The sequence below is a fragment of the Cotesia typhae genome, unplaced genomic scaffold, assembly GCF_013202065.1.
Source record: "Cotesia typhae breed Kobodo isofemale line unplaced genomic scaffold, CoteBio_Ctyphae contig_44, whole genome shotgun sequence".
NCBI lineage: Eukaryota > Metazoa > Arthropoda > Insecta > Hymenoptera > Braconidae > Cotesia > Cotesia typhae.
In genome coordinates, this window is record NW_027423753.1 from 1929344 (window position 1) to 1955279 (window position 25936).

Genomic DNA, 25936 nt, shown 5'->3' on the forward strand with positions numbered 1-25936 from the left:
ACATGATGTTACCCGACAGTTGTTACTCGTCACTCGGTACTCGGTACTTCGAGGCTTTGTGGAGCTAGTGTGACTTGTTGTCAGTGTGTGCAAGTACTACCAGTGATTTAGTACTTACTCTTTATATCTGGAGTCCATGTGATATCATGAGAATTATATGTCTGATAACGGTGAGTGGATATTGTTTCACTGATCAGATTTAATTCTTCATAATCAAATTGATTATTAGAACGTGATTAACTATAGAGTGTTTGGTTATTAATATTATTATTATCTTCTTCATTACTGGATATTAATTGTGTGTTGTGGGTGCTTTTTATTTCATTTCTTCTTTGTGATACTAATACAAGTGATATTTATCAAAGTGCTCTCTGAAATGATTCTACTATTTTATTTTTGTGTAAATTATTATTTATTTTTTTGTTTTTATAAATAAATAAAATTTTTTAAATATTTTTATGAATTATTTTTATATTAATATTTCTTCTTTAGGTTGGTTCAATTTTTCTTTCGATTACAATTGCTGAGGGTGAAATACCAACAGGGTAAACAATTTATAATAATAATAATTATTATTATTCCTTCCTTGTTTAAAAATATTGATTTAAAAAAAATTAAAAATGATAAAATTTTATTTTTTTTTTTAATAATTTTAATTTTCTCATTTGTATTTAGAATTTTTTTTTCAATCAATATTTCTAATTAAGATTATTATTATTATTATTATTATTATTATTATTATTATTATTATTATTAAATTAAAATTTTTGATATTTATTAAATTTTTTTCAATTTTATGTCTGAAAAATTTTGATACCATATCAAATTATAATACTTCCTGTTTAATTATTAATTTAATGTATTTAAATGATTTTTTTATTTTAAAAATTTCAATTATTGCCACCAAATTCTTAAAATAATAATAATAATTAATATTAATGTCAAATTAATAAGTTAAAATTAATATTTAATAAGTTAATTAATTAAAATGAATGTTAAATTAATTATATAAAATTAATATTAAATTAATTAATTAAAATTACTATCAACAAAGAAAAACTAAAAAATCCTCAAACTTTTCCAGCAACAACGTTCAGCGAAGCCCCCGCGCCTTGCTCCTAAAACCAGTAATAAAAGAAGTCGAAGATGACGGTCCATTCGACTTCCTCGCAAATTGGATCTCCCGGATGATAAACCCTCCAAAAAAGCCGAAACTGCCAATGCTGGGCCCGATTCACGTTCCAGGAATCAACGACGAAGTTTACCTGGACAACCCAATGCCATCGCGAGCTCCAAGCCGCGTGGTGATCCGGATGATGCCTGATAGCCTAAAAACCCAATCATTCCCAGGAATGTCGCTCCAATCTAATTCCTTCCCTCCCTTTTTTCCTATTTCTTCCACGCGGATTCCAATGATGTCCACAAACTTCCACCCAATGCTATCAACCGCTTCATCATGGCGCTATCCCCAATTTCCCCCTCAAAACCGACCGGAAGAATTTTTCGGGAATAATTTCAACGGTCCCCAAAATTACTACAAAGATTTTTCTCCTCAGCCGTATCAGAAGCCGCATTTCTCTCCCAATCCCACTCCAAATGAACCGTTCCGTCCTTTAGTTCCTCAATCTTCTTCTTCTTCTTCTTCTTCTTACTCTAGCTTCAATAATAATAACAATAATATTAATTACAAAAATCATAACTCAATTTCCGGTAATAATTTTAATTACGGATCAAATTATCGTCCGCCGTATTCAACTCAAGATAATTCCCAGTACAATTATAATTCTAATGGTCAATTTGCAAATGGTAATATTTCTTCCGGCAATTCTTACAAATTAAACAATAATGAAGATGAATTTACGGAAGAAATAAAAGAAACTCTTGAAACAGTAGATTTCAGTAAAGTTTCTTCAACAAAGCGCCCCAAAATAACGACAATTAAATCATCAGCTTCTCTATCGTCTTCAGTGTCGGTAAGTGAGAACGAAATCTACCGAGCTGATCGGATGATCCCGACAAACCCAAGTTACAAGGACACAAGATATTGGCGACCATTGAAGACAACTGCCGCCAATACACTAAAATCTTCTGCTTCGGTAAGAGCTACTACGTACAGACCGACTTTGTCTCCGATTACAACGACTCCCAGCAGCACAAATCGGTACAGTGCTCGGGATATTCAAGAAATTCCTCCGCCTAATTTGAAAGACTGGAGTGATGTCAGTAGTGTTCAGGAAAATTCTTCTGAAGTTATTTACTTCAATAATAATGAAAATAATCGGGATGATAATGATAGTGAGAGCGACAAAGAATGGATTGTCACGGAAAAAAGCTCGGATTCGAGGATGGACAACTTGAAGATTAATGAGAAAGATGAGGACGGAATCACCACCAAAGATGGAATCACTTTAGGAAGAGGAGAGACTCAGGAACACAATCAAAAATTTAACGCGAGAGTTTTGAGGAAACATAGAATTTTTCCGAGTTCTGATAATAATTCTAGAGACATGGGCAGGGAATGGAAGGTACCCACGACAATGATTACTACTACTACTACTACTACGACGGAGGAGAGGTTTACTAAAAGGTTTAATAATACGGGAGGGAATATTGATAGTGTTATGGAGCTAACTGCGAGTAATAATTGGAGGGATGATATTAAAAAGAACAAGAGAAAATTGGATAAATTGAAGAATAGCAATAGGAGAGTTAGGATTGTTGAAAGTGTCCAGAGTTCTGTTTCTATGACTAGTTCTAAGGACACGTAAGAATTTTATTCGCCATTTTAAGAAGATGATAGTGGAATTAAGACATTTGATCATTTTTTGCATTTTTATGACCAATTATTCGAAAGAAATAATTTTTTTTTTATTTTCAGGGTAAAAATTTGTGTAAAAAAATTTTTTCTACACTTTTTTTATATTAATTCTTTTAAATAAAAGATAAAAAAAAGTGTTAAATATTTTTTAAAACAAATTTTTTACTGTCCGCATTTTTAAAAATTTTTAAATAACAATTTTTTATAATTATAATTTTATTATTTTTATAATTCTCATAACAAAAAATAGTAAAATATTTTTTAAAATAATTTTTTTACTATATCCATTTATAATTTTTAAAATTTTTAAATAAGGATTTTTTTCTAATTTTTTATCATTAGAATTTCATTATTTTCATAACTAATTATTATAAAAAAATTTTTTTTCTTAACCAAAAAAGTGTTAAATAATTATCAAAAATTTTTTACCGTAAACATTTACAATTTTTTAAAATTTCTTCATAAAAAATTTTCTCCCTAATTTTTTATCACAAAAATAAAACCCCAAAAAATAATTAAATGTCAATTAAATTCACTATCACTAAAAACAATTGTTTTGTTGATTATTTATATTGTTAATAATAAATAAATCTTCTGGTAAGAATTTGTAATTAAATAAATTCAATTGAGATTAATTCAGAATTCTTACTAAAAGATTAACGAATAAAGTATTTTATTGTATTAATATATTTTTATCTATTGTTAAACCCAAAATACTCAAAGCTTTATTGAATATAAGTGATATAATATTATTTTAGTATTGAATTACTGTCTAATATTGTTATTGTTATTTGTTTTATTGCTTAACTATAGTGAATTAAAATAAATATTGTTGTCATAAAAATAAAACTCATTTCTTCTTTTCTTATTTGTCTTATTTAAATAATAACAAAATGCAACTTGATATTCCGAGTAATTAGCGTGTAAGTTGATGAATGAAGGGTTGATATCAAATAATTGGCAGGAACTTTCTCTGGAAATGAAAAAAAAAAAAAAAAAATGGGTAAAATCAATAAGAGAAAATATGTGCGACAAACTTTCACATTATCGGGGAAATTAAAAAAAATTGATATTTGAATTAAAGAAATCATGTGTTTCTAATTTATTTAATTGATATCTTTAATATGTAATAGAAAAATCTAAACAAAAAACGGTATAGAAATTTCTTACACACAGAAGTAGGATTTGTTGTGGTATAGTAAGCGGGTAAATTATCAGATACGAGAAAATTACACTTGCACGGCGTATCATAATAACCATTAAATGTACATAATAATATGGATGGATCTTTGTGTTGGTAATTTCTTCTTTATAAATACTGACTTGTCTAATGTCTTATATCTAATACATCTAATAGATAATTATTTCACTCGTGTATTTACATTTACATCGATTGTTACGCATCGATCGCACACGCGAGATTTCATCAACCTTACTATAAACATTTCGCTTTGAGATTTCACTTTTTTATTTTACTTACCTATTAATATAAATATGCAAATTAAACAACTGTAATTGTAATGTTCCATTGTATAATTTCATTAATCTTTGTTCCAGTTATCATTTTTATTAGAATTTTTATTTACAACTGGGTTATGTACTTTTTTTTACAAGAAGAATATTAAAAAAAACCGAAATGGAAATTAATTTCATTTTATTTCATTTTTTTGGACAAAAAAATTGCCAAAGTAAAATTTATTATAAATTATCTTAAATTTAATTTAAAAAAAATATATAAATATGTAAATTGAAGCTTAATTTCTCGGATTTCAGATGCATTTTACAGAAAATAATAATAAAGTTACACAATAAAAAATTTTGCGTCCTTGTGTCAAAAAAATTAGTGTTAAAAATTTTTGTATCAAATATTTAACATTTTTTCTGTTAAATTAACACAAAAAAAGTGTTAAATATTTAACATAAAAATTTTTAACACAAAAATTTTTGACGCAAAATTTTTGCCGAAATTTTGGATTTTTTTTTATTTTAGTTCATTAATTAAATTAAAACTAAAAAATTTTTTTTTAAAATTACATTTACAGTTTTTCAAATTTTCTACGTGTCTAATTTTATTTTTCTATTTTTGATAATAATTTTTTTAAATAAAAAAATTTATAAAAATGTTTGAATCTCGACGCATTCAAAATTTATTTGAAAGAAAAGTATTGAAAGTATGAAATTTAAAAATTTAAAAAATTTTTTAAAGCTGTAATTTTTAGACTAATCGACCGATTGAGCTCATATTTGAACGAGAGCTCGACAAACTAAAAAAATGATTAAATTTTTTAAAATTAGCGCCATAAAGACGGCTGCAATAGTTAGATTTTTAAAAAGTTTGTTTTCATATTTTTACAGGCAATAATTAAAGTAATTAATATGATTAAGCGAAAAATAATGATGGTGCGTTATTCTCGAAGCGATTTGTATCTTTAATATCATTGTTGTGCGTACTGTGATTGTACGAAAACAAAAGTAAATTAATTGTTATAATAGCATTATATATATATATATATATATATATATATATATATATATATATATATATATATATATATATATATATATATATATATATATATATATATAGTTGTTCCGCTGATTAACGAGAGGATCAACAGTTTCACTGAATAGTTTGTAGATATGATTCGCCTCGATAATCATCCTCACTTTATATATATATATATATATATATATATATATATATATATATATATATATATATATATATATATAAAAGCCGACGCGATGCCAAGGCTAACGCAGTTTACTATTTTTATTGCCAGAGTGGTTCATCTTTCAGTGCTTTATTGTTCTGTTAGTGTTCACGGCAGAAATGAAGAAAGAACATTTGGTAAGATTTTAATTTTTAATTAAGATTTCGGTGATTAAAACGTCGGGTTAAATAGAAACTTTGCGCACTTATCAAGGATCGATGACCGTACAATAATTTAATAAGTTTGTTCAATTATCCTGGACAGGAGCTTCAGGATTAAGGAGTTTTTATATTCAAAGACACGTCAGTGCCCAGCGTTAAGTACTAACGCGTGTATAATACACAGTAAAAAATTTTGCGTCAAAAAATTTTGTGATAGAAATATTTTTGTTAAATATTTAACACTTTTTTGTGTTAATTTAACAAAATAAATGTTAAATTTACTCATAAAAGTGTTAAATATTTAACACAAAATTTTTTACTGTGTTAGACTTTCATTGATTAATCTTTAAGACGAGCTATTTTTAAAAATTACAGTCTTAAAAAATAAAAAACACACGCTTTGACGGTCAATCGAACTATAAAGTACAAAATAAATAATTTTTTCACTGAAAAAAAAATTTCTTGAACCAAAAAAATTATAGTTATTTTGGAGCAAGAAGAAATTTTCTTAGCTTAAAAAAATTTAACTTCATTCAAGAAATTTTGAGTCTTCCTTAAAATTTCCTTAATTTAAGAAAATTTACGCTTAACTCAAGATTTTTTTTCTTTCTGTGTTTAAAAAATTTAAAACACGCTTCGATAAAAAATTTAAAAATCTAATAAAAAGAAAATTATTTTTAATGAGTATTTAAAAAGAATTGTGATTAAAAAAAAATTTATTTTTGCGTAAAAAAACTTCGGGTGCTTGATGTAAATTATTGTGAGTAATTTATTGACAAATATTGAGTAAAAAATCATTATTAAAATATTTAAAAAAGCGCCCGCGCTTTTTTACAATATAAATTAATTTTTTTGTTAATCATTCTTATTTAAAATTATTTTTTACTTTTTAGTTTGATTTTTTATCAAAACCTGTTTTTTTCTTTCTTCAAACTATTGTTTTATTTAAAGAAGAAATGTCTTGATGTTTAAATAAAAAATCATACATAAATGTAAATTGTTTGAGTTGAAAAATATTAATTTGTTAATTTTTTTTGCAGTGGTTATTGGCTTTAATTATAACAATGTTAATATTATACCACCCAACAGACGCGTAAGTTTTTTTTTTTTATTACATTAATTAAAATTTTTTTGAATAATTTATTTTTTTACTTTCAGGAAGAAAAAAGTTGTGATTCATGTACCTTATCGTATAAAAAAAATAAAACACACTCACACCGTCTACAAAGTTATTCCACACAGTATTGATCACGGAAAATCTGATGTCGCCGTTGATGACAAAGAAGAATTCGATCATTTTAAAAAATAACACTTACGAATTAAATATAAAATTATTATCAATACCCGCCGTAAATATTAGCACCAAAGATTCAAAGAAGAAACTTATTATGTACAAAATAGCAGTCAATATTTCTTAATTGTTTTATTTTAGTTGTAGGTTTACAAAAACATGCAATGCGTAGTTAGAGAACAGAATAAAGATCTCTTTATATTTATTTTTAATCAAAAAAATTTTCCTTTTGGTTTTTTTTTTATTGTAAAAATTGTAAAAGTCTGAATAAACTTTTTTACTGTTATGAATATTTGTTTAAAAGGTGAAGAAAAATTTTATGTAATAAAAAAAAGTATTATTAGTAATTTTAATTGTTGTACGAACCAAAAATAAAGTTAATTAAAAATGTTATAAAATAAAAAATTATATTTTCCTTGTTGAAGCCGCCTGAGTTTTAAAAGAAAAAATAATTCAACATTTACACGCTAATTGGCACTTTTTAACAATAGAAAGTTTAAAGGTTTGATATATAGACAATCCGAGAAATTTTTTTTTAAGAGAAAGATTAAAATTAATGACTGTTTATTTAGTATGGTCAAATAAGCAGAATTGCTATTTTTTAAATGAATTTTTCTATTTTATTTAGCTTCAAATTTTATTTTTCAGTTCTTAATTATTAGCAAGTCTGGAATTCTAAATTATTAGCTTCTAAAAAATTTTTTAACTGAAGAAAATCATTTTAAGGCAATCAAATTATTATAAAAAAAATTCCATCTCTGAAAATTCAAAAAAAATTTGATTAAATCAATAATAAATTCTTCTCAAAAATTTCTTAACTTAATTCGCGCAGTAAAAAATTTTGCGTTAAATATTTAACACTTTTATGGGTAAATTTAATACTTTTTCATGTTAGTTCTCTTAAATCAACACAAAAAGGGTTAAATATTCAGCAAAAAATTTTTTACCGTACGCATTTATAATTTTTTTAATTTAAATTTCTTCATGAAAAATTTTTTTTACTAATATTTAATAAAAATTTTTTTTTTTAATAATATTTTATGAAAAAAATTTTTTTTTCATTTGCAATAATAATCTCGGCATTCTAATTTACAACAAACATTAAAAATTAAAAAGTGAAGCCGTACGGAGAAATGAAGGATCACCTTATTACCTTGATGTCATGGATGTTTGTTTTATTTATCTTGAGCCGTTTTACTCTAATTGCTTTGTTGCACTTGGGACAAAAAATAAAAAGTGTCTCAAAGAAAATCGCTAACATTACGGTGGTCAATCGCGAAAGCGACAGCCCATAAAACTGTATCGGGACATTAATTAAATAATATAAATATCCCATCTAGACCCACTAAATCTGCGCAGTTATATTTTTACAGTGACATTGAACAGACCAATTTTTTATTTTGTCTTCTTTATTGAAATGGTAAATTATTGTCATTAAATTGTTATTTGCGTTAACAGAAGGATTTGTTTATATTTAATAAGTTTTAGTAATTGTTTATAATATTTATTAAAATTTAATTAATTAAATAATTGTCTTCAAATAAATTAAATTTTATAAATTTATTAATATTTTCAGAAGTCGAGTTTTATTTATTTATTTGTAATAATCAAAATTTTGGACATTGAAGCTGATAGTGAGCAGTAAGTTTTTATTTTTCTATTTTTTCCGTGAAAAAAAATAGTAGAATTCAATTTACAAAATTTCCAGCGTCCATTTAAAAATTTACATCCCAGAATTAATAAAGCGGCATATCCACACAAAAACAGTCTGGGTATATCTTCACACGCCGAAGAGCAAGAAAAAAAATAATTACCCGAAAAAACAAAATTATTTAAATGAAAACTTCAATAGCTGGAGCACTTCTTACGAAGAAAGTTACAATAATCATCAAGACCAAGGTGAGCCTCCCTATTACGACGACTATAGAGAGCCAGAAGACTACTCGGCGAGTCTTGAAGAACCTCCTCCAGTGACTAAATTTGAAACTGGTGTTACGGGATACTCATACCCGCCTCAGTACCATCAAGACACTTACAGCAATGATTTTAATGGCAATGGAGATGATTATGACAATAATAGTGTTGAAAATTCTTCTTATGAACGAGTCGAGTACAATCAAGGGCATCATCACGCAGGGAAGCTACAATCAGGACACTTATACACGGATGATGAGTACGCTAAATTTTATAATAATAAAATTGAACAATCTCCAGTGGAACAAGCTACTGATGCTGCTAATAATAATTTTAAATTTGTGAGGAGTAATTATCTTATTAAATTACTTTCTGATTATTGAATCATATTTAAATTTAATATATATTTTTTATACATTTTTTATCTATATTATTAAGAAAATAAGAAAAATTTTGTCTCCAGAATATTCATCGAATTTTTTTAAATTAAATTTAGTGTCATTGCAAAGGTCTTGACATTTTTAAAGATATAAGCCCACTCCGATATTACACTCATCGAGACCTTTCATTTGAGTACCCACATGAATTTTTCATATATTTATATATATAATATATATATGTATATATGAAAAATATATCAAAATGCATGTGGGTACTCAAATGAAAGCTCTTGACGAGTGTAACACCAGGATGAGCTTATATCTTCAAAAACTTCTATAGTTTTGAAAGCACAGTGCAATTTAACAAAAGTCATTTTTTAATAAAATAAAATTTTATTTATTTATAGTTACTAGTTTATATTAATTTAGTATGTATTTTTATAAAAAAAATCAGGATTTAAAATTAGTAATTTTATAAACCAAATAAAGAAGAAAACTTTATTTTTAATACAAATTTTTATATAATTACCAAATAATTTATTTAATATAATTTAAATTTTAAAAAATTAACTTGATTGAAGATGAAAATTCTTAAATCAATTTATTTGAATCAGAAAAAAATTACATTGTTTAAAAATTATTTAATCAAGTTAATTTTTTTTCTTTTTACTGTATAAATATAAAATATATATTAATATTAATATCCAGAAAATTTATTTTGAAAATCATTATGATTAATTTGATTGTATCCAGCATAGTGATCAAAGCCACCAAGATATCCCTTGTAAGTTTTTAACATTTCTTCTTTGTTTTTATTATCATGACCATTATTTCCATAATTTTTATAACAATCTTCATTATTATTATTATTATTATTATTATTATTATTATTATTATTATTATTATAACTTTCAGCTTGAAAAACTCGATGTGGAGCAAGAATTGGTTTGCCAACAGTGTAACCAAGTACTTTGTACTTCTTATCGTCTTCTTTTTGGTGTATATACTTCGTTATTGTGTGAGTGTGCTTCAGTGTTTTAATATAATAAGGCACATAAATAATCACATGGTCACTAAAAATTAATAAAATTATAATTAAGACAAATTAACATTATAAAAAAAATTAATAACAAACTTACTGTTGAATATCATCTTCAGATGTAGAAAAATTTATCAAAAAACTCACTAAAAAAATTGTTGTCTGTAAAAAAAATTTAAATTATTAATTTGAAGTATATATTTACAAAAAGAAGAATATATACTTACAAAAATTAATTTTTTTAGATATAACATTTTTTAATTAGGTTTAAAATACCGCAAAACTAAATTACAGAAAATCCGAGTGTTAACTGATCGGGTTTGTATATCGAGCACTTGTTATATATTCGAGACAAAATCGAAAGGAAGAAATATTGTCTAAGACAAAACCGTGAAAGGTCTAAAAGTAGCAAAAAAATTAAAAAAACCAATAAAAATTTAACTGCTGAGTATATGACAATTTATTAAAGTCCTTTCACTCCTTAATAATGGTAAAAACAATTTCCAAGTTCAAGATTTTAAATCATTTTTCCTGAAAAATTTTTATGGGCTTAAAAAGAATTGTAATTTTTTTGCAAATAAATCAAGGCAGACAATAGACGTCTCTATTAAAACTGTCCATATATAAATAAATAATTACCGAGTTTAAATGACAAGAATGCATTTACAAACATTGTAAATTGTAATATAATATATGAGAAAGCGAGAAAATGGCGAAGAAACAATTTGGCGCCATTTTTTATGTGAGAAAAATATTTCTTCTTGTAAACTCGATCTCCAATTTATTATTCTATATTATTTTATTGTATGTATATTGGAGTAATTTATTATTTATCCCGGTAATTTATAATTTAACGATTTATATTTCTTTTGGTTAATTTAATAAGCGTAATTAAAATATATTGGCAAGTTTACTTTCATCATCAGGTTTTGCGCTTGACCGAAAGAATAAGGAGCGGAGAAAGGAGTTTGATGCACTCATCTTGAGTATTAACTCTATACTATTATTTACAATGTAATAAGTGTAACGGCTTTAAAAGAAGAAAAAAGAAGAAATGAGTAATTAGGTTTAAGAAAACTATCAGGGAAAATAAATCGAGCTAGGTTATTAAAAGTTAGGTTAATATAGACTCTTTAGATTTATGGATAACATTTAACGCATGAAATATTTTTAAGTTTATTTAAATTATGGATATTCATGCATAAAAAATGGTAATTTTATCGTTTAATTTGTATTATAACAAATTAATAGTAATTAAGACATCTATTACTGTGGTTAAGTAGAAACGATTTTTTTTAAGGGCGTTAGACGTGCCCTCTATTTTTTATGAAACCTAATAATTGAGCAGCATCAATAATAATTTTAAATTTAAATTAAATTAAAGTTTTAATTGATAAAAAGAAAGTATAATTATAATTTTGCCAATTTATAAACTCGAAAAATAATTAATTTCTGTTGATATTAATTAACAGTTAAATTTAATTAAAGAAAAAAAATTTCAAGTGAGCTTAAGTGTTCAAAATGGCCGACGGCTTGATTTTAATGTCCAAATTTAATGGCGCTATTATTGATATAGTGTTAAAGAAGAAATATTCTAGCGGGAAAATTCAAAATGATTTAATGTTTTGCATTTTAAGTGTTATTAAAGTGAAAGATTATTAACCGCGATGCTTGAATATATAAACATTAATATTCCGCTATCATAATAAATATTAAGAAAAAAAATGACGCGGATGGCTGGAATATATTTATAATTATCTGATTTTATCTAAATAAGGAGTAACAACTCTTGTGAAAAAATATTAACCATCAACAATCAACAGTGTGTTGTATGAAGACTATAAAATAATATGTGGTAAGTTGTGAGTGGTAAGTGGTATAATACGAGCGTGAATAAATCTAATACACTAGATACACTAAGATGAAAAGTGGGAGGACCAACGATCCTTCTCCTCTTGAACGATTTATCTTGTATATAAAACAAGTGTCTCACCAGAGTTTGCTTAGTTTAGACACTCCTTGAACTTGTGCTGCGATATTTTACAGTCTAACTTAATCTAATATGAACATAACAAGTTTTCTTCTTTTAAAAAAAATTTTTTGATTTGTTTATGCAAAACACTTTGGAGTTATTAACGTTATCTTCTTATTATCAGTTATTTCTTCTTAGTTGAAACAAAGTTTGCATAAAAATGATTTTAATGGTAAGTTTTTAATTAATTTAAATTCTTCTTTTATTAATTTTTGTGAATTTAATATTGTTTTTATTTCTTCTTTTTAACAGAAATTTTCAATATTTATTCTTCTGGCTTTTACTCCAAAATTTATCTACGGACAGTAAGTAAATCAATAAATAATAAAACTGGCCCTCAAAAAAAAAAGTGAATCAGAATCTGGAGTCAGTTTTGTCCGTACACCCTCAAAATTTTAAGTTAATTGCAAAAAACCATAAAAATCGTGAAAAATAAGCAATTTTGGGAAGAAAAAAAATTGATTTTTATATATTTTGATCCGCTAAATCCAAATTTGAAGTTTATTCAACCATAAACCTTTTAAAGTTTAAATAAATTGCAAAAAAATCGATGAAAATTGTGGGAAAAAGCGAAAAATTGCAATTATTGTCATAAAATAAATTCTATAGCGCTAGATTAATAGATCAAAAATGATTTCTATGTAGTTTGATCCTTTGAATCTAAATATTGAGCCTATTTGGCTTGTATATTTTTAAAAATCTAAGTAAGTAGCAAAAAATCTCAAAAAATTGATGAAAATTACTTTTTAAATCAAAAAAAGTTCTTTATTTATTTAAAATCTTAACAATTTGTAATTAAATATAAATTTAAAGTTTATTTGGCCCGTTAGTTCTCAAAAAAATTAAGTTAATGCGGAAAACTGCACATATAGTCATGAAAAAAATTCAGCGGACCATAATACACAAAAATCTGCTAATTTTTGGCGATTTTTATGGTTTTTTGCAATTTACTCAAAATTTTGAGGGTTTACGGGCAAACCTGGCTTCAGATTTGGATTTAGCGCATCAAAACACCCAAAGACAGTTAAATCCGATCAAAAATACAGACCACTTTTTTTTGGACCGATATTTATAATTTATCTAAATTTTTTTTTATAAAATTTAATAAATTTTACAGAAAAAAAATGGTATTGATAGTCCCACGGCAAGTTAGACGAGAAACAGCAATGATGGCTCCTTGGCGTCAATTTAATCGTCACCCAGAATTACTGGACAACGAAATTTCGGCGTCAATAATCCGGGGTTCGAACCATAACCCGCCAAATCATCTTCAACCTCCGTACCATTTTCTAAATGGGAATCCCCGATTTCGGTTCAACAAAAATCATGCGTTATTGTCTTCTCACGGAAACAAACCGCACCCAAGTGGTCCAGGAGGAGCACTAGGTATTGACGACGACTTTAGCAACAATGGACCAGTTAATCACGTGTTATTACCCCACGGAAAGGGAATTACTCACGCTTTGTCATTTGGCAAGGGTTACGTTCCTCATGACGCGCTAACTGGGAACACTTTTAACGGAGTTTCTTCTCAAGATAACCATCCTTCCCAGTCTGTATCGCAATTACCTGCCATTGCAAATCAAAATAATAATAATCATAATCAAAATAATCAGAACAATTTTGATTTAACTGCAGAAAGAAGATTAGAAGAAATAAAGTCGCTTATTTTTAAAGCGAAACAACTTGGACTGCTTGGCGGTAATGATGATTACAATAACAATGATAAGTCTGTAATCACGCGCGATGTTGAATCTTTTAGCAGTCAAAATAATTACAATAATTATAATGATAAAAAAGGAATAATAATACGCGATACAATTCTTTATGATGATTACAACAAAAAAATTACAGAACTGGCCAAAAATTGGCCCGCGCATGTCTTCAATAATAATAATAAAAATATGGGGATTATTAATGTGGCAGAAATGGCGGCTCAGAATGGTTTTAACCTACCCACACAATTTTTAAGACACGTTAATTTAAATAATGCAGGAATTGGAAACAATAATTTAATGAAACAAAATTCAGGGTACGCTGTTAATGAACATGTTCAAGATATTCCGCAAGATTACAATCGCTACAAGCCTATTGCCAAAATTCGGCCAAATCCTACGGCAGTTGCCACAGCCGCCGCTATTGTCGCTACTGGAGCGCAAGTTGTTCCGCAAGTTCCGCAATATAGCCAACAAAATAGTCATTTTCATCCAGGTTACTTTTCACTTCACTCGCCGGCTATTTTTAATAAGTAGATTTTTTTTTTTTTGAGGAGGAAATTGAATTTTTGAAAATTTTTAGATGCAACTGTCGAAATATTGTTGATGATTTATGAAAATTAAATTTGCCGATATTTGAAAATTTATTTTGTTGAAAAATAATTTTTTAAAAATTAAAAGAACAATTTTTACATGTAGAAAATTTTTAAAATTAGACGTGCAATTTTTTTTTTTTTTAGTTCTAATTTAATTAATTAAAAAAATTATAATTTTTCAAGTTTTTTGCAAATGAAAATTTATTTTCATTTTTTTGTCTTGATTTTTTTAATAAAAAAAAAATTCTAAAAATTTTTAAATGTCGGCTAACTTAATTTTCAATAATAATAAAGTTAGCCGACGTTTTTAATTTTTTAATTAATTTTAATTTATTAAATTAGAACTAAAAAATTTTTTTTAAAAATTGCACTTATAATTTTTCAAGTTTTTTACAAAAAAAAATTTATATTAATTTTTTTGTCTTGATTTTTTTGATAAAAAAAAATTCTAAAAATTTTTTTAAGTCGGCTAAGTTAATTTTCATGATAATTTTGCTATTAATTACCAAAGTTTATGCATTAATGTAATAATATTCTTCAATTATTGTAATTGTAATTTTAGATTACTAAAAAATTAATATTTTTATTAAAAAAAATTTGTGATAATGGTTTAATATGATTAATTTTAAGCAAAGTATTTATAGATTATGTATGAAGAAATAATAAATATACTTTTACCGCTTTTTTTATGATAATAATGAAGTTACTTTGATTGATCGAGGTGAATTAATGACTGTGAAGTTCAATAATGCAACTAGTGAAGATATTTAAGATGCATACACACAGGTAAACGTTACTTTCACTGGGAGCCGATCAACTGTGGAGTGTTTGAAAGTCTAGAAAGTTTTTGCAGCGATTGCTTTTCGTTTACCCCAATCTTCTGTCCTCAGATGAATTATCATTATTATTATTATTTTTTTTTGCAATTGTCGTATCATCAAGGATCATTTCTTCACTGTAACAACGAAGAATTTAAATTATAAGAATTTAAAAATTTCTATTGTAAATTATATCTTCTCGGACAAAAAAAATGTTAATTTTTTTTAATTAAATAATAATATTGAGCGTGAAGTATAAATTATTTTTTTTTTAACGGGAAGAAAACGATTATTTTAAATATTAATCTTTAGAGTTGCATAAAATAACAAAACAATGAAAGTTAAAAATAATAAAAAGATTTTTTTTGCAAAAATAGTAAATTTTTTAATTAATTTCAAAGAAGAAATATTAAATAAATTTTTTTCTTTAAATTAATCATTTTTTCTTAATATTTGACTTAAAAAATGTTATTTTGTATTTGAAAAAAATAATTATGAAGAAAATTATTGACAAAATTAATTATTAAAAAATTTTCATAAAAAATTTCTATTTTTAAAAATTTTTTTTGCATTTAAAAAAAAAAAGAGAATTGAAAAAAAAAATTAAAAAATTTTGATATCACGGAAGTATACAAATATATAAATAAATAAATAAATTTAAATAGAGAAAGTAAATACATATCTTTAGTTGCTCATGACCATGAATGTATGTAATGTTAATCGTCCAGATGCGAATTCAGTAAGTTAAAAGACGCTCTTAGCAATAATCTCCGACCTGATGCGCCGGAGGTCGAGAAATGAGCAAGTGAAGACAATGTTGGTCGGTTTTTGCTGGCCATTGCATTTCCCAGACGAGATTCTCCGCTCCTCACTCAACACACTCATGCACACTCGTCCACATTCACGATCTGAAAGGGAATGGATTATAAAATACCACCTGGGAGTCGGAAGAAATATAATAATAATGGTGGCTTGGCTTTAACCTATAAAGTTTAAAGAAAACTACAGGAAGCAATTGACAGCAAGTTTAAGGATAAAAAGAGAAAGATGCATATGTAAGTAATGTTAATGCTTTTGCGAAGAATACATTCTCTGGGAATTGAGAATTTAATGTTATTATTATTATTATTATTATTATTATTATTATTATTATTATTATTATTATTATTATTATTATTATTATTATTATTATTATTATTATTATTATTATTATTATTATTATTATTATTATTATTATTATTATTATTATTATTATTATTATTATTATTATTATTATTATTATTATTATTATTATTATTATTATTATTATTATTATTATTATTATTATTATTATTATTATTATTACAAGCAACCTTGCACTAGGTGACTGCCGTGACTTATGAACTATGAAAAATTAAAATTTTGCTTTATTAGATAATTAATTTTATTCAATTGCACTGTACTTTCTTGAAGATTTAAGCTCATTCCAATGTTACACTCATCTAGAGCTTTCATTTGAGTACCCACATGCATTTTTCATATATTTTTCATATAAACATATATATAAAATATATAAATATATGAAAAATTGATGTGGGTACTCAAATGAAAGCTCTTGATAAATGTAACATCGGAATGAGCTTATATCTTTAAAAATGTCAATAGTTCACAAAATAAAGGGTAATTTTTTAATTATTATCATTTTTAAAGATTTAAGCTCATCCCGATGTTACACTCATCAAGAGCTTTCATATGAGTACCCACATGCATTTTTGATATATTTTTCATATATACATATATATAATATATATAATGTATATATAAATATATGAAAAATTGATATGGGTACTTAAATGAAAGGTCTTGATGAGTGTAACATCCAGATGAGCTTATATCTTCAATAACAACAACAATAATAATAATAATTATAATTATAATGCACTCGTTTTTTAGAAAATTTATTACTATTATTATTATTATTTTAATTATAATTATAAAATCACTGTCAAGGCCATTTATTTATTTATATATTCTTCACCGAGAAAGAAGAAAACAATAATGACTCTGCTGAATAAAAAAACGTAATAGTAATATAATTACTTATAAATAATATGTGTTTGATAAATGCTAAAGAAATGAAGATTAATCCATTAATTTGCGGGAAAATTATAAAATATTAATGATCCGAAGAAGGAGAAGTTAACAAGATAAAAAGATAGAAAGGGAATTGTAACACGTATCTTCTCTGCACTGCATCTCTTCTCCCACGATGAGCGTTGAGCACTTTCTATTTCCTTGACTCTCAGTAAAGTACAGCTGGAATTACCTTCAGGTAATTGTTTTTTTTTTTTTTTTTTTTTTCTCAGGTACTTGACTCTTTTAAAGAAGACAACTAAGCAGTGATTATAATTTTTATGAAGCAAACAAACATAGCCGTAAAAAATAGTATTTTGGTGATGGATTGGTGAACAAGTAATCCAGATCCTTATTTATTATCATTACACGCGAGTTGTATAATATAACTGCGTATAAAGTGAAAATAAGTACTCATAATAGAAAGTAATTATTACTTATTTCACTCTAGCCATTAATATTACACCTTATTTCACTAAATAATATTATTAGTGCAAACACTCTTGCTTATCGTTAGTTATCACTCGACATAATTTTTAAATTATAACTTGTGGCTGTTAAAATGTCTAATAATTACCAACTATGGCTTAATAATAATTTTATTATAAATTATAATTCTAACGTAATAAAAAAAAAAAATTTCGGTGAGAAAAAAAACCGAAATTAAAGGAAGTAATTTTCTTCTTTCAAAAAATTAATTTACTTTTTTTTTCTGATTTAAAATTTTGATAAAATTATTAAGATTAAAAATTAATGAATAATTTAGCATAAATTTCTAGAAAAGTTAATAAATTAACGATTGTTTTAAAATAAAATATATAAATACATGCATGAAGGATAGTTGAGCATTATGGAATATTAATATGCCTGAACCACAATTTCTCTGGGTCATGGTCGTTGTGGGATCTACGAATCCTCGTATTTTATATCTTACATCTTTCTTCTTGATTATTGTTAATTCTCTCTCTAAATAAGCATCTACATACATGGATATATGATAATCACACACTTACACACAAAGTGAGTAAGTCTGACAAAGACATTGAGACAGAAAGACGGAACAACGTGTGTCTGTACTACTGCCGTCACATTTCTTCCCCACTCGATCCTACTGGTACTCACTTCCTTCCTTCCCTTTGATATTTTCTCACCTCAGTATATATATAAGCCCGCTCATCTCAAATATATATAACAGTAAGGATACATCTTCGGTGTCATCAAGTGCATCTTGTACGGTTCATTGTAAAATGACATCAAGATTTATTGTAAGATTTTTATTAATATTTTTTTTTCTTCTTCAAATATTATCAAACTTCGTAGATTTTAATTTTTTATAAAGTGAAAATTAAAAAAAAAATTAAGTTATGGAGTTTGATAAAAAATAATATTATCAAGAAGAATATATATATCTTTATTAAATTATTTTTATTTCTTCCCATAGATTTTTTTAATAGTGTCAATTAGTTTTAAAACTGTCACTGCGACGTTTGGAAATGAACAGTAAGTAATTTTAATTTTTTATAAATAATTTTTTCAAATTTAATAATTATTATTTAAAATATTTCAGCGTACATATAAGGATACACTTGAAAGAAAAAGAGAGCCATGACAGTCATGGACCACCAGGAGGAGGTGGAGGTGACCATATTGAAATGAGTGGCCCAGGAGGCGGCTGGAGTGGTGGAGGCGGAGGCGGACATGGAGGTGGAGATGGTGGATACGGAGGAGGTGGATTTGGAGGAGGAGGGGGTGGTGGTCACGGAGGAGGACACGGAGATTTTGGAGGATCTGGAGGTGACTCTTTTGGAGGATACGGAGATTCTGGAGGAGATTTTGGCGGTCACGGAGGAGGCGGATTTGGAGGAGCTGGTTCGCATGGTTCTGGAGGTGATTTTGGAGGCCACGGAGGAGGAGGCAGATCTGGAGGATTTGGAGGCTCGGGACATGGAGGAGATAGTTACGGACCACCATCGGCTAGTTATGGACCACCTTCTTCAAGCTATGGGGCACCATCATCAGGCCATGGAGGAGGAGCTCCTTCTTCGAGTTATGGAGCACCACCGTCATCAAGCTATGGACCACCATCTTCTAGTTATGGAGCACCATCAGGTGGAGGAGGAGGAGGAGGAGGAGGAGGATGGTCATCATCAGGCGGTGGAGGTGCTCCATCATCTAGTTATGGAGCACCATCATCAGGTCATGGAGGCGGAGCTCCTTCTTCAAGCTATGGAGCACCTCCATCATCAAGCTATGGAGCACCACCATCATCAAGCTATGGAGCACCATCATCAGGTGGTGGAGGAGGAAGAGGATTGTCAGGATGGTCAGCATCAGGAGGTGGAGGCTTCTCATCAGGTCACGGAGGATCGCCATCGTCTAGTTATGGAGCACCACCGTCTTCAAGTTATGGAGCTCCTCCATCTCAAAGTTATGGACCTCCTTCTACTAGCTATGGAGTACCTTCTTCAGTATTTGGAAGCAGGTTAGATATTTTATGATTTAAATTAATTAATATTGTTAAAAAAAAAATTATTAAAATTATTTTAAATATTTTATAGTGGACATGGAGGCAGTTCATCTGGATTTGGAGGTCACGGAAGTTCTGGAGGATATTCTGGAGGAGGAGGAGGTGGAGGTGGTCACGGTGGATTTTCATCAGGCTTCGGTGGTGGATCTTCAAGTTATTCTGGAGGTCACGGCGGTTCTTCTTTCTCTTCTGGATTCAGCGGCTCTGATTCTTACTCTTCAGGTGGTAGCGGTAGTAGCTTTTCAGGATATCACAAAAAGTAAAAGTTGTAGATATATATATAAGTTGATATTGTTAAATCCTCGAGGCTACAAGAGAGAGAGTCTTGAACTTACGAGTTAACGATGAACATGCAGTTGAACAAGTCCTGTATGAGTACCCTCCTCCCTTTCTTATTTTCTCCACACCGACGATCTATCAGAACCTGTTACTCAACAGCATATTTACACCAACACTTATCATTATCTTTGATTAATACACCTATAAAAACCTACTTTACAAATTACCGACGCTCAACTTTTCACATATCATTATTATTTCATTTTATTTGTTAATATCTAAATTGATCATCGTGTTTAAATACTTTAATTTCACCGCAATTTCTGTTTTATATTAATATTCATCACAGACTGTTTTTATTAAATTTGTTACTTTAAGTAAATATTATTGTAATATGTAAAATATTTTTATAATTTTTTTGTACATAATTGTTTTAGTAATAAATATTCTTTTTTAATTTTTTAATCATTTTATTTTATTTCTTCCCTTTTATTTTATTATTACATTTTATTTTTTATTATATTTTATTATTAAAATTTTCTCATTTTATAATTAATTAATGTGTATAAAGTTACTCTTAGACAATGGAAAAGATATGTATCACTTAAATGATTAAACCATCAGGAAACTAGAAAGAGAATTGTCTAGTCAATTGTTGGTTGAAAAGAACAATATAAGATTATTTCTTACATGAGAAATTACTTTAAGAAATGGAAAGCATTTACTGCGTTAAAGATATGTGTTTAAAAAATTACAATAAATTATTATTATTAACAATAATAATAATAATAATAATAATAATAATAATAATAATAATAATAATAATAATAATAATCAATTTTTATTTTCAAAATAGTCATATTCATTCGAAAATGTTCTATCTCTAGACACATAATTGTAAATGACCTTGTATCTTGTGAAATATTGACATTTTTAAAGATATAAGCTCATCCTGACATTACACTCATCGAGACCTTTCATTTGAATACCCACATCAATTTTTCATATATTTTATATATTTATATATATTATGTATATGTATATATGAAAAATATATAAAAATGCATGTGGGTACTCAAATGAAAGCTCTTGATGAGTGTAATGTCAGGATGAGCTTATTTTATAAAAATGTCAATATTTAAGGAAGTACAGTGCAATTAAAGTCATTATTTAATAAAGCAAAATTTTATTTATTGCTAGTTAATATTATTATTTTTTTATTTTGGTATTTTTAGATAATAATAATAAAAATAATAAGGTGTTCTAGTAATTTTTAATTTCACTGAAGCATTACAGTGCATAAATAAAATATATAGTCTTCTCTGATGATGAAATCATATATAAGATTATACTCAGTATTATTCGTGAAAGCAGCCTTGGTCTCTGATCCACTGCTTCCGGTAATGATTAATTAATTAATTAGCCAGTATAAATGAAATGTATTAATTACAATAATAATAATAATAATAATAATAATAATAGTAATAATTATGATAAATGCAATTTATTTAAGAATTTCAAAGAAGAAAAAATCAATAATTGACGACAGAAAATAAACAAGGTGTCAATGACTTACTATAAATTTTTTAATTGACAGTGTTACTTATACTTATTTATTTATTCGCTTATTTAAATTAAATAAACAAAAAGAATCTTAAACTTTCCCTTGCAATAAAAATTCACGCTTGTGTATGCACGGCATTAACGAGCGATAATACAAACAAACTATAGATTTATGTCTAGAATAATCTAATATTAAATAAAATCTAAAATTGCTACTGCACTGTTTGTACAATGAATAAGTGAGAGTATGATTTTTCCTCAAGATCAGGAAGATGGTGATTTAGAGGAGGGATTGTAATATTATTTAAACCCGGAAATTTCGTGTTGTCTATACATTTTACTACCGGCATTATCCTTACATTTATAAGCCAGCCTAAGTGAGATTAGTTATAGTCTTCATTGAGTGTCCGTGCGATTAAGTTGAACAGAAAAAAATATGAAAATCTTTTTGCTTCACGTATGTATCTAAAACAAACTTAAATATCGATAGAAAAAGTAAGTATTGTTAATTTTTTATTTTATTACAGCTTTTTTTCTTCATTACAATTATTGCTACTGTTTCTTCTTTACCAATTCCTGATGATGATCATCATCAGTAAGTTTTTCTTTAATTTATTTTAGTCTATTTTTAATAACAAGGAATTTAAAAAAAATTATATTGACAGCTGGCAATTTTTTTTGAATTTTATAAATAAATTATTTTGAAAAAATTTTAATAAAAAATTATGAAAAAATTTAATTATTAATTAATTAATAAAAAATTAATGTGAAAAAAATTTTAATAAAAAAATTTGATTTTTAATTAATTAATTAAAAATTTTTGTGGAAAAATTTTAATAAAAACACATTTAAAAATTGAAAAAAATTTTAAAAGTCCAAATTTTTAGAAAAAAAAATTTTTTTTCAAATAATTTTTAATAAAAATAAAAAAAAAAATTGTCCTCTATTTTCAGTGTCAAAATAAAAATTATTAATTATAATTTTATTCCAGTGTACATATAAAAATCCACGTACCCAAACACATCCACACGCACCATCACACATTACTTAAAAAAATTTATGTACCTGTGAAGAAAGAGCACCACGAAGAACACCATGAAGAACCTCACATTCATCAAGTCCACGAAGAAGGAAAAAAATTCTTCGATGATGCATGGTAGTTATAAATATATAACAGTATTAATTTAAATTAATTAAACCAATGAAAGTTTAATATATTGTTATTTAACTGTTAATTATTATTTAAGTAAAATTAAAATTTTTTTTTCTTAACATCATTTATTATCTTTAAAATTTTTATAAAAATTACAACATTCAGGTAACGAATAGTAATACATATTCATGAGAATAAAATTATGTACATTTGGTATAAAAAATATTAATTACTCTATATTGTAACTATAATTTGTTATTTCTTCCTTGGATATCCAAAGTTCCGTTTCAATGATTTGTTAAGAATACTCATCAACTATTTCCTGAAGAATAATCTATTGAAAATTACCTGCAGGAAGAAATGAATAAATTGTTAAATAAAAAAATAAAGTTAATGAAATTTAAATGAAGACATACTTATTTAATCCCACCATCCTTTCTTGTCGTCGTCGAAGGACCATTTAGATTCTTCGTGATGCTCGGGAATGTGGTGCTCGTGATGCTCATGATGCTCTGGGATGTGGACAGGTACGTGAACCTTCTCGATGACTGGCACGTATTCTTTCTTCACCACTGGGTAGGGTACGGGAACATGTACTTTTTCAACGTGGTGAACTGGGACGTGGACCTTTTCTACGTGGTGGACTGGGTAGGGGACCTTTTTCACGTGGTGGTGGTGGACTGTGTGTACTTTGTAGGGCACATGGATCACTACATGCTTGCTGAGTATTATTAAAATAGTTTATTAATTATTATTTAGTTAAAAAATATAAATTTAAAAGAAGAAATTTAATTTAAAGAGTTTTTTTTAATATAAAATGTTTTCTTCTTAGAAATTATTTCTTCCTTAATAAATATTAAAGAAAAATATTAATTAAAAATTAAAAAGAAGAAATTTAATATAAAGAATATTTTTTTTAATAGAAAATATTTTCTTATTTTAAATTATTTCTTCTTTGATAATTATTAAATTAAAAATTAAAAAGAAGAAATTTAATATAAAAAATTTATGTTAATAAAAAATTGTTTCTTCTTTGGGAATTATCAAATAAAAAATATTAACTAAAAATTAACGAGAAGAAATTTGACATAAAGATTTAAAGAGCTTTTATTAATAGAAAATTTTTTCTTCCTTTGTAATTATTTCTTCTTTAATAATAAATTAAAGAAAAAAATGTAATTTAAAAATAAAAAAGAAGAAATTTAATATAAAGAACTTTTGTTGATATAAATATCCTTTTTTTTTTTAATATAAATTCTTTATTATCAATAATTTCTTCTTGATAAATTATTATTATTATTATTGATAAATTAATAAATTTCTTTTCAATATTGCTCCATTTTATTTCTTCAGGCAATCTGACCTTTTTTTTTTAATTTTACTGCTCAAATTTCTTCTTCGATAAAATCAATTTAATGTAAACTTTTTTCTTGTAAAAAATTTTGACCAATCTAAAAAATGTCACTAAATTTTTTAAGCAGCCACAATAAAGAATTAAAAATGAACATTAACAAAGAAGAAAACATTTCTCAATTAATAAAAGCTTATTAATTTTCAAATCCTTACTGATGATCGTAGCCTGGAGCCGCAAAACTAACAGCTACGACACCCAACAAGATCACCTGAAACAAATATACATAAATTTATATTCTTCTTGAATAAAAAAAATTTCTAATTAAAATTTGCAACAACACAATTCACTTATTTTTTAACACTACACAATTTGACGAAAGAAGAATATAACTTAATTTTTTCTTATATAAAAAAAAATAAAAAAGAGTAAAAACTCACAGCAAAAGTATTTAAGTACATGTTTATACTTAAAATTGATAATGCACGATTGCGGATTGAGTTCTGATTGGCAAACGGTAAGCATTGGGTTTATAAAGCTGTTCTTGGTACCAAAAGGCTTTCATATGGGGGGGTAGTCTGCAGTAAGTCGTATGTGCTCGAGTAGGGTAGGAGATCCGTCACCTATTGGCCCCCTATTTGATAATTACGTAAAAGTAAGGAAATAGTCCATGCGTTACGTATTAATAACGAAGACATGTATACACACGCCTTTCTTTTTCGAGGCATTTGTTATTAATTCACCACCACGTGGCGAAGACTATATTTATGCCAGCATACATTGTTGATAAATAATAGGACATTAAAATTAATCAGCTAAAGTTATTTCATGTTGAAGCTAATCTTATAAAATTAATTTTTTTTTTATAAAAGTAACAGAATGTAACTTTTACATTTTTGACAAATTTTCTCGCAATAACTTACCGCATAAATTAATGCAATAAATCCAGTTTGAAATAAATATAATATAAATACTACCGGTTTTTATATTTTTAAGATATAAATGACGTTTATTTTTCGATATCAAATTATTTTTTTCGGGTACATTTACCGTGTAGGAAGTAGTGCAAATATCGTATACAGAGAAAGTGTTTCATAATCCTTTCATGTGTTTATTTTTTGTTATTTGTATTTTTTATAGTTATATACACTTATGTTGCATTATACCTCTAACGGGTTACCAAACCGCGTCGATTGCACGAGTTGCAGGAATCATCCTGCATTAATTAACAATTGCATAATTCATTCTATTATCCCTTTTTTTTTTTTGGAAATTTATTTTGCTAAAAATAATTATTTAAAAAATTTGTGATATTTTTGAAGATATAAGCTCATCCTGTTGTTATACTCATCGAGAGCTTTCATTTGAGTACCCACATGCAATTTTGATATATTTTTCATATATACATATATATATATACATATAAAATATATAAATATATAAAATATATGAAAAATTGCATGTGGGTACTCA

General features: G+C 26.3%; 6 protein-coding genes and 1 long non-coding RNA gene across 8 annotated transcripts; 5 read left to right on the top strand and 2 right to left on the bottom strand.

The window, feature by feature from the left end:
* The first annotated feature begins 32 nt into the window (after positions 1-32).
* On the top strand, positions 33-3118 carry LOC141528673 (uncharacterized). 2 transcript variants are annotated; one of them, XM_074244835.1, is made up of 3 exons: positions 33-170; positions 493-545; positions 1085-3118. In XM_074244835.1, the coding sequence occupies exons 1-3, from the start codon at positions 147-149 to the stop codon at positions 2766-2768; spliced, it is 1761 nt and encodes a 586-aa protein (XP_074100936.1). In that variant the 5' UTR covers positions 33-146; the 3' UTR covers positions 2769-3118. The 2 variants fall into 2 exon arrangements, with proteins under 2 accessions (XP_074100936.1, XP_074100935.1); XM_074244834.1 differs by having other exon boundaries at positions 41-400.
* A 2521-nt stretch (positions 3119-5639) lies between these two features.
* Positions 5640-7313, top strand: LOC141529057 (uncharacterized). Its single transcript, XM_074245399.1, has 3 exons — positions 5640-5669; positions 6734-6786; positions 6852-7313. Exons 1-3 carry the CDS (start codon positions 5652-5654, stop codon positions 7000-7002), a joined length of 222 nt encoding a protein of 73 aa, XP_074101500.1. The 5' UTR covers positions 5640-5651; the 3' UTR covers positions 7003-7313.
* A 2662-nt stretch (positions 7314-9975) lies between these two features.
* LOC141528845 (uncharacterized) lies at positions 9976-15386 on the bottom strand (the record flags this gene model as incomplete). Its single annotated transcript, XM_074245096.1, has 3 exons — positions 9976-10351; positions 10418-10479; positions 15339-15386. Coding segments are annotated over 3 exons (486 nt in total), but the record flags the coding sequence as incomplete, so codon positions are not given.
* LOC141528514 (uncharacterized) lies at positions 13474-14647 on the top strand. Its single transcript, XM_074244597.1, has one exon. It carries the CDS (start codon positions 13474-13476, stop codon positions 14599-14601), a length of 1128 nt encoding a protein of 375 aa, XP_074100698.1. The 3' UTR covers positions 14602-14647.
* Positions 15387-16178: 792 nt separating the features above from the next.
* On the top strand, positions 16179-20714 carry LOC141528846 (uncharacterized). The gene is made up of 4 exons (XM_074245097.1): positions 16179-16217; positions 19032-19090; positions 19158-20072; positions 20149-20714. Exons 1-4 carry the CDS (start codon positions 16179-16181, stop codon positions 20378-20380), a joined length of 1245 nt encoding a protein of 414 aa, XP_074101198.1. The 3' UTR covers positions 20381-20714.
* Positions 20715-22267: 1553 nt separating this feature from the next.
* LOC141528948 (uncharacterized) lies at positions 22268-23308 on the top strand. Its single transcript, XM_074245247.1, has 3 exons — positions 22268-22416; positions 22487-22554; positions 22951-23308. Exons 1-3 carry the CDS (start codon positions 22396-22398, stop codon positions 23117-23119), a joined length of 258 nt encoding a protein of 85 aa, XP_074101348.1. The 5' UTR covers positions 22268-22395; the 3' UTR covers positions 23120-23308.
* Positions 23309-23338: 30 nt separating this feature from the next.
* Positions 23339-25368, bottom strand: LOC141528949 (uncharacterized). The gene is made up of 3 exons (XR_012479481.1): positions 24679-25368; positions 23529-23833; positions 23339-23460 (listed from the first exon to the last, which is right to left on the bottom strand). It is a non-coding gene; the product is annotated as an uncharacterized LOC141528949 (long non-coding RNA).
* Positions 25369-25936: the final 568 nt, after the last annotated feature.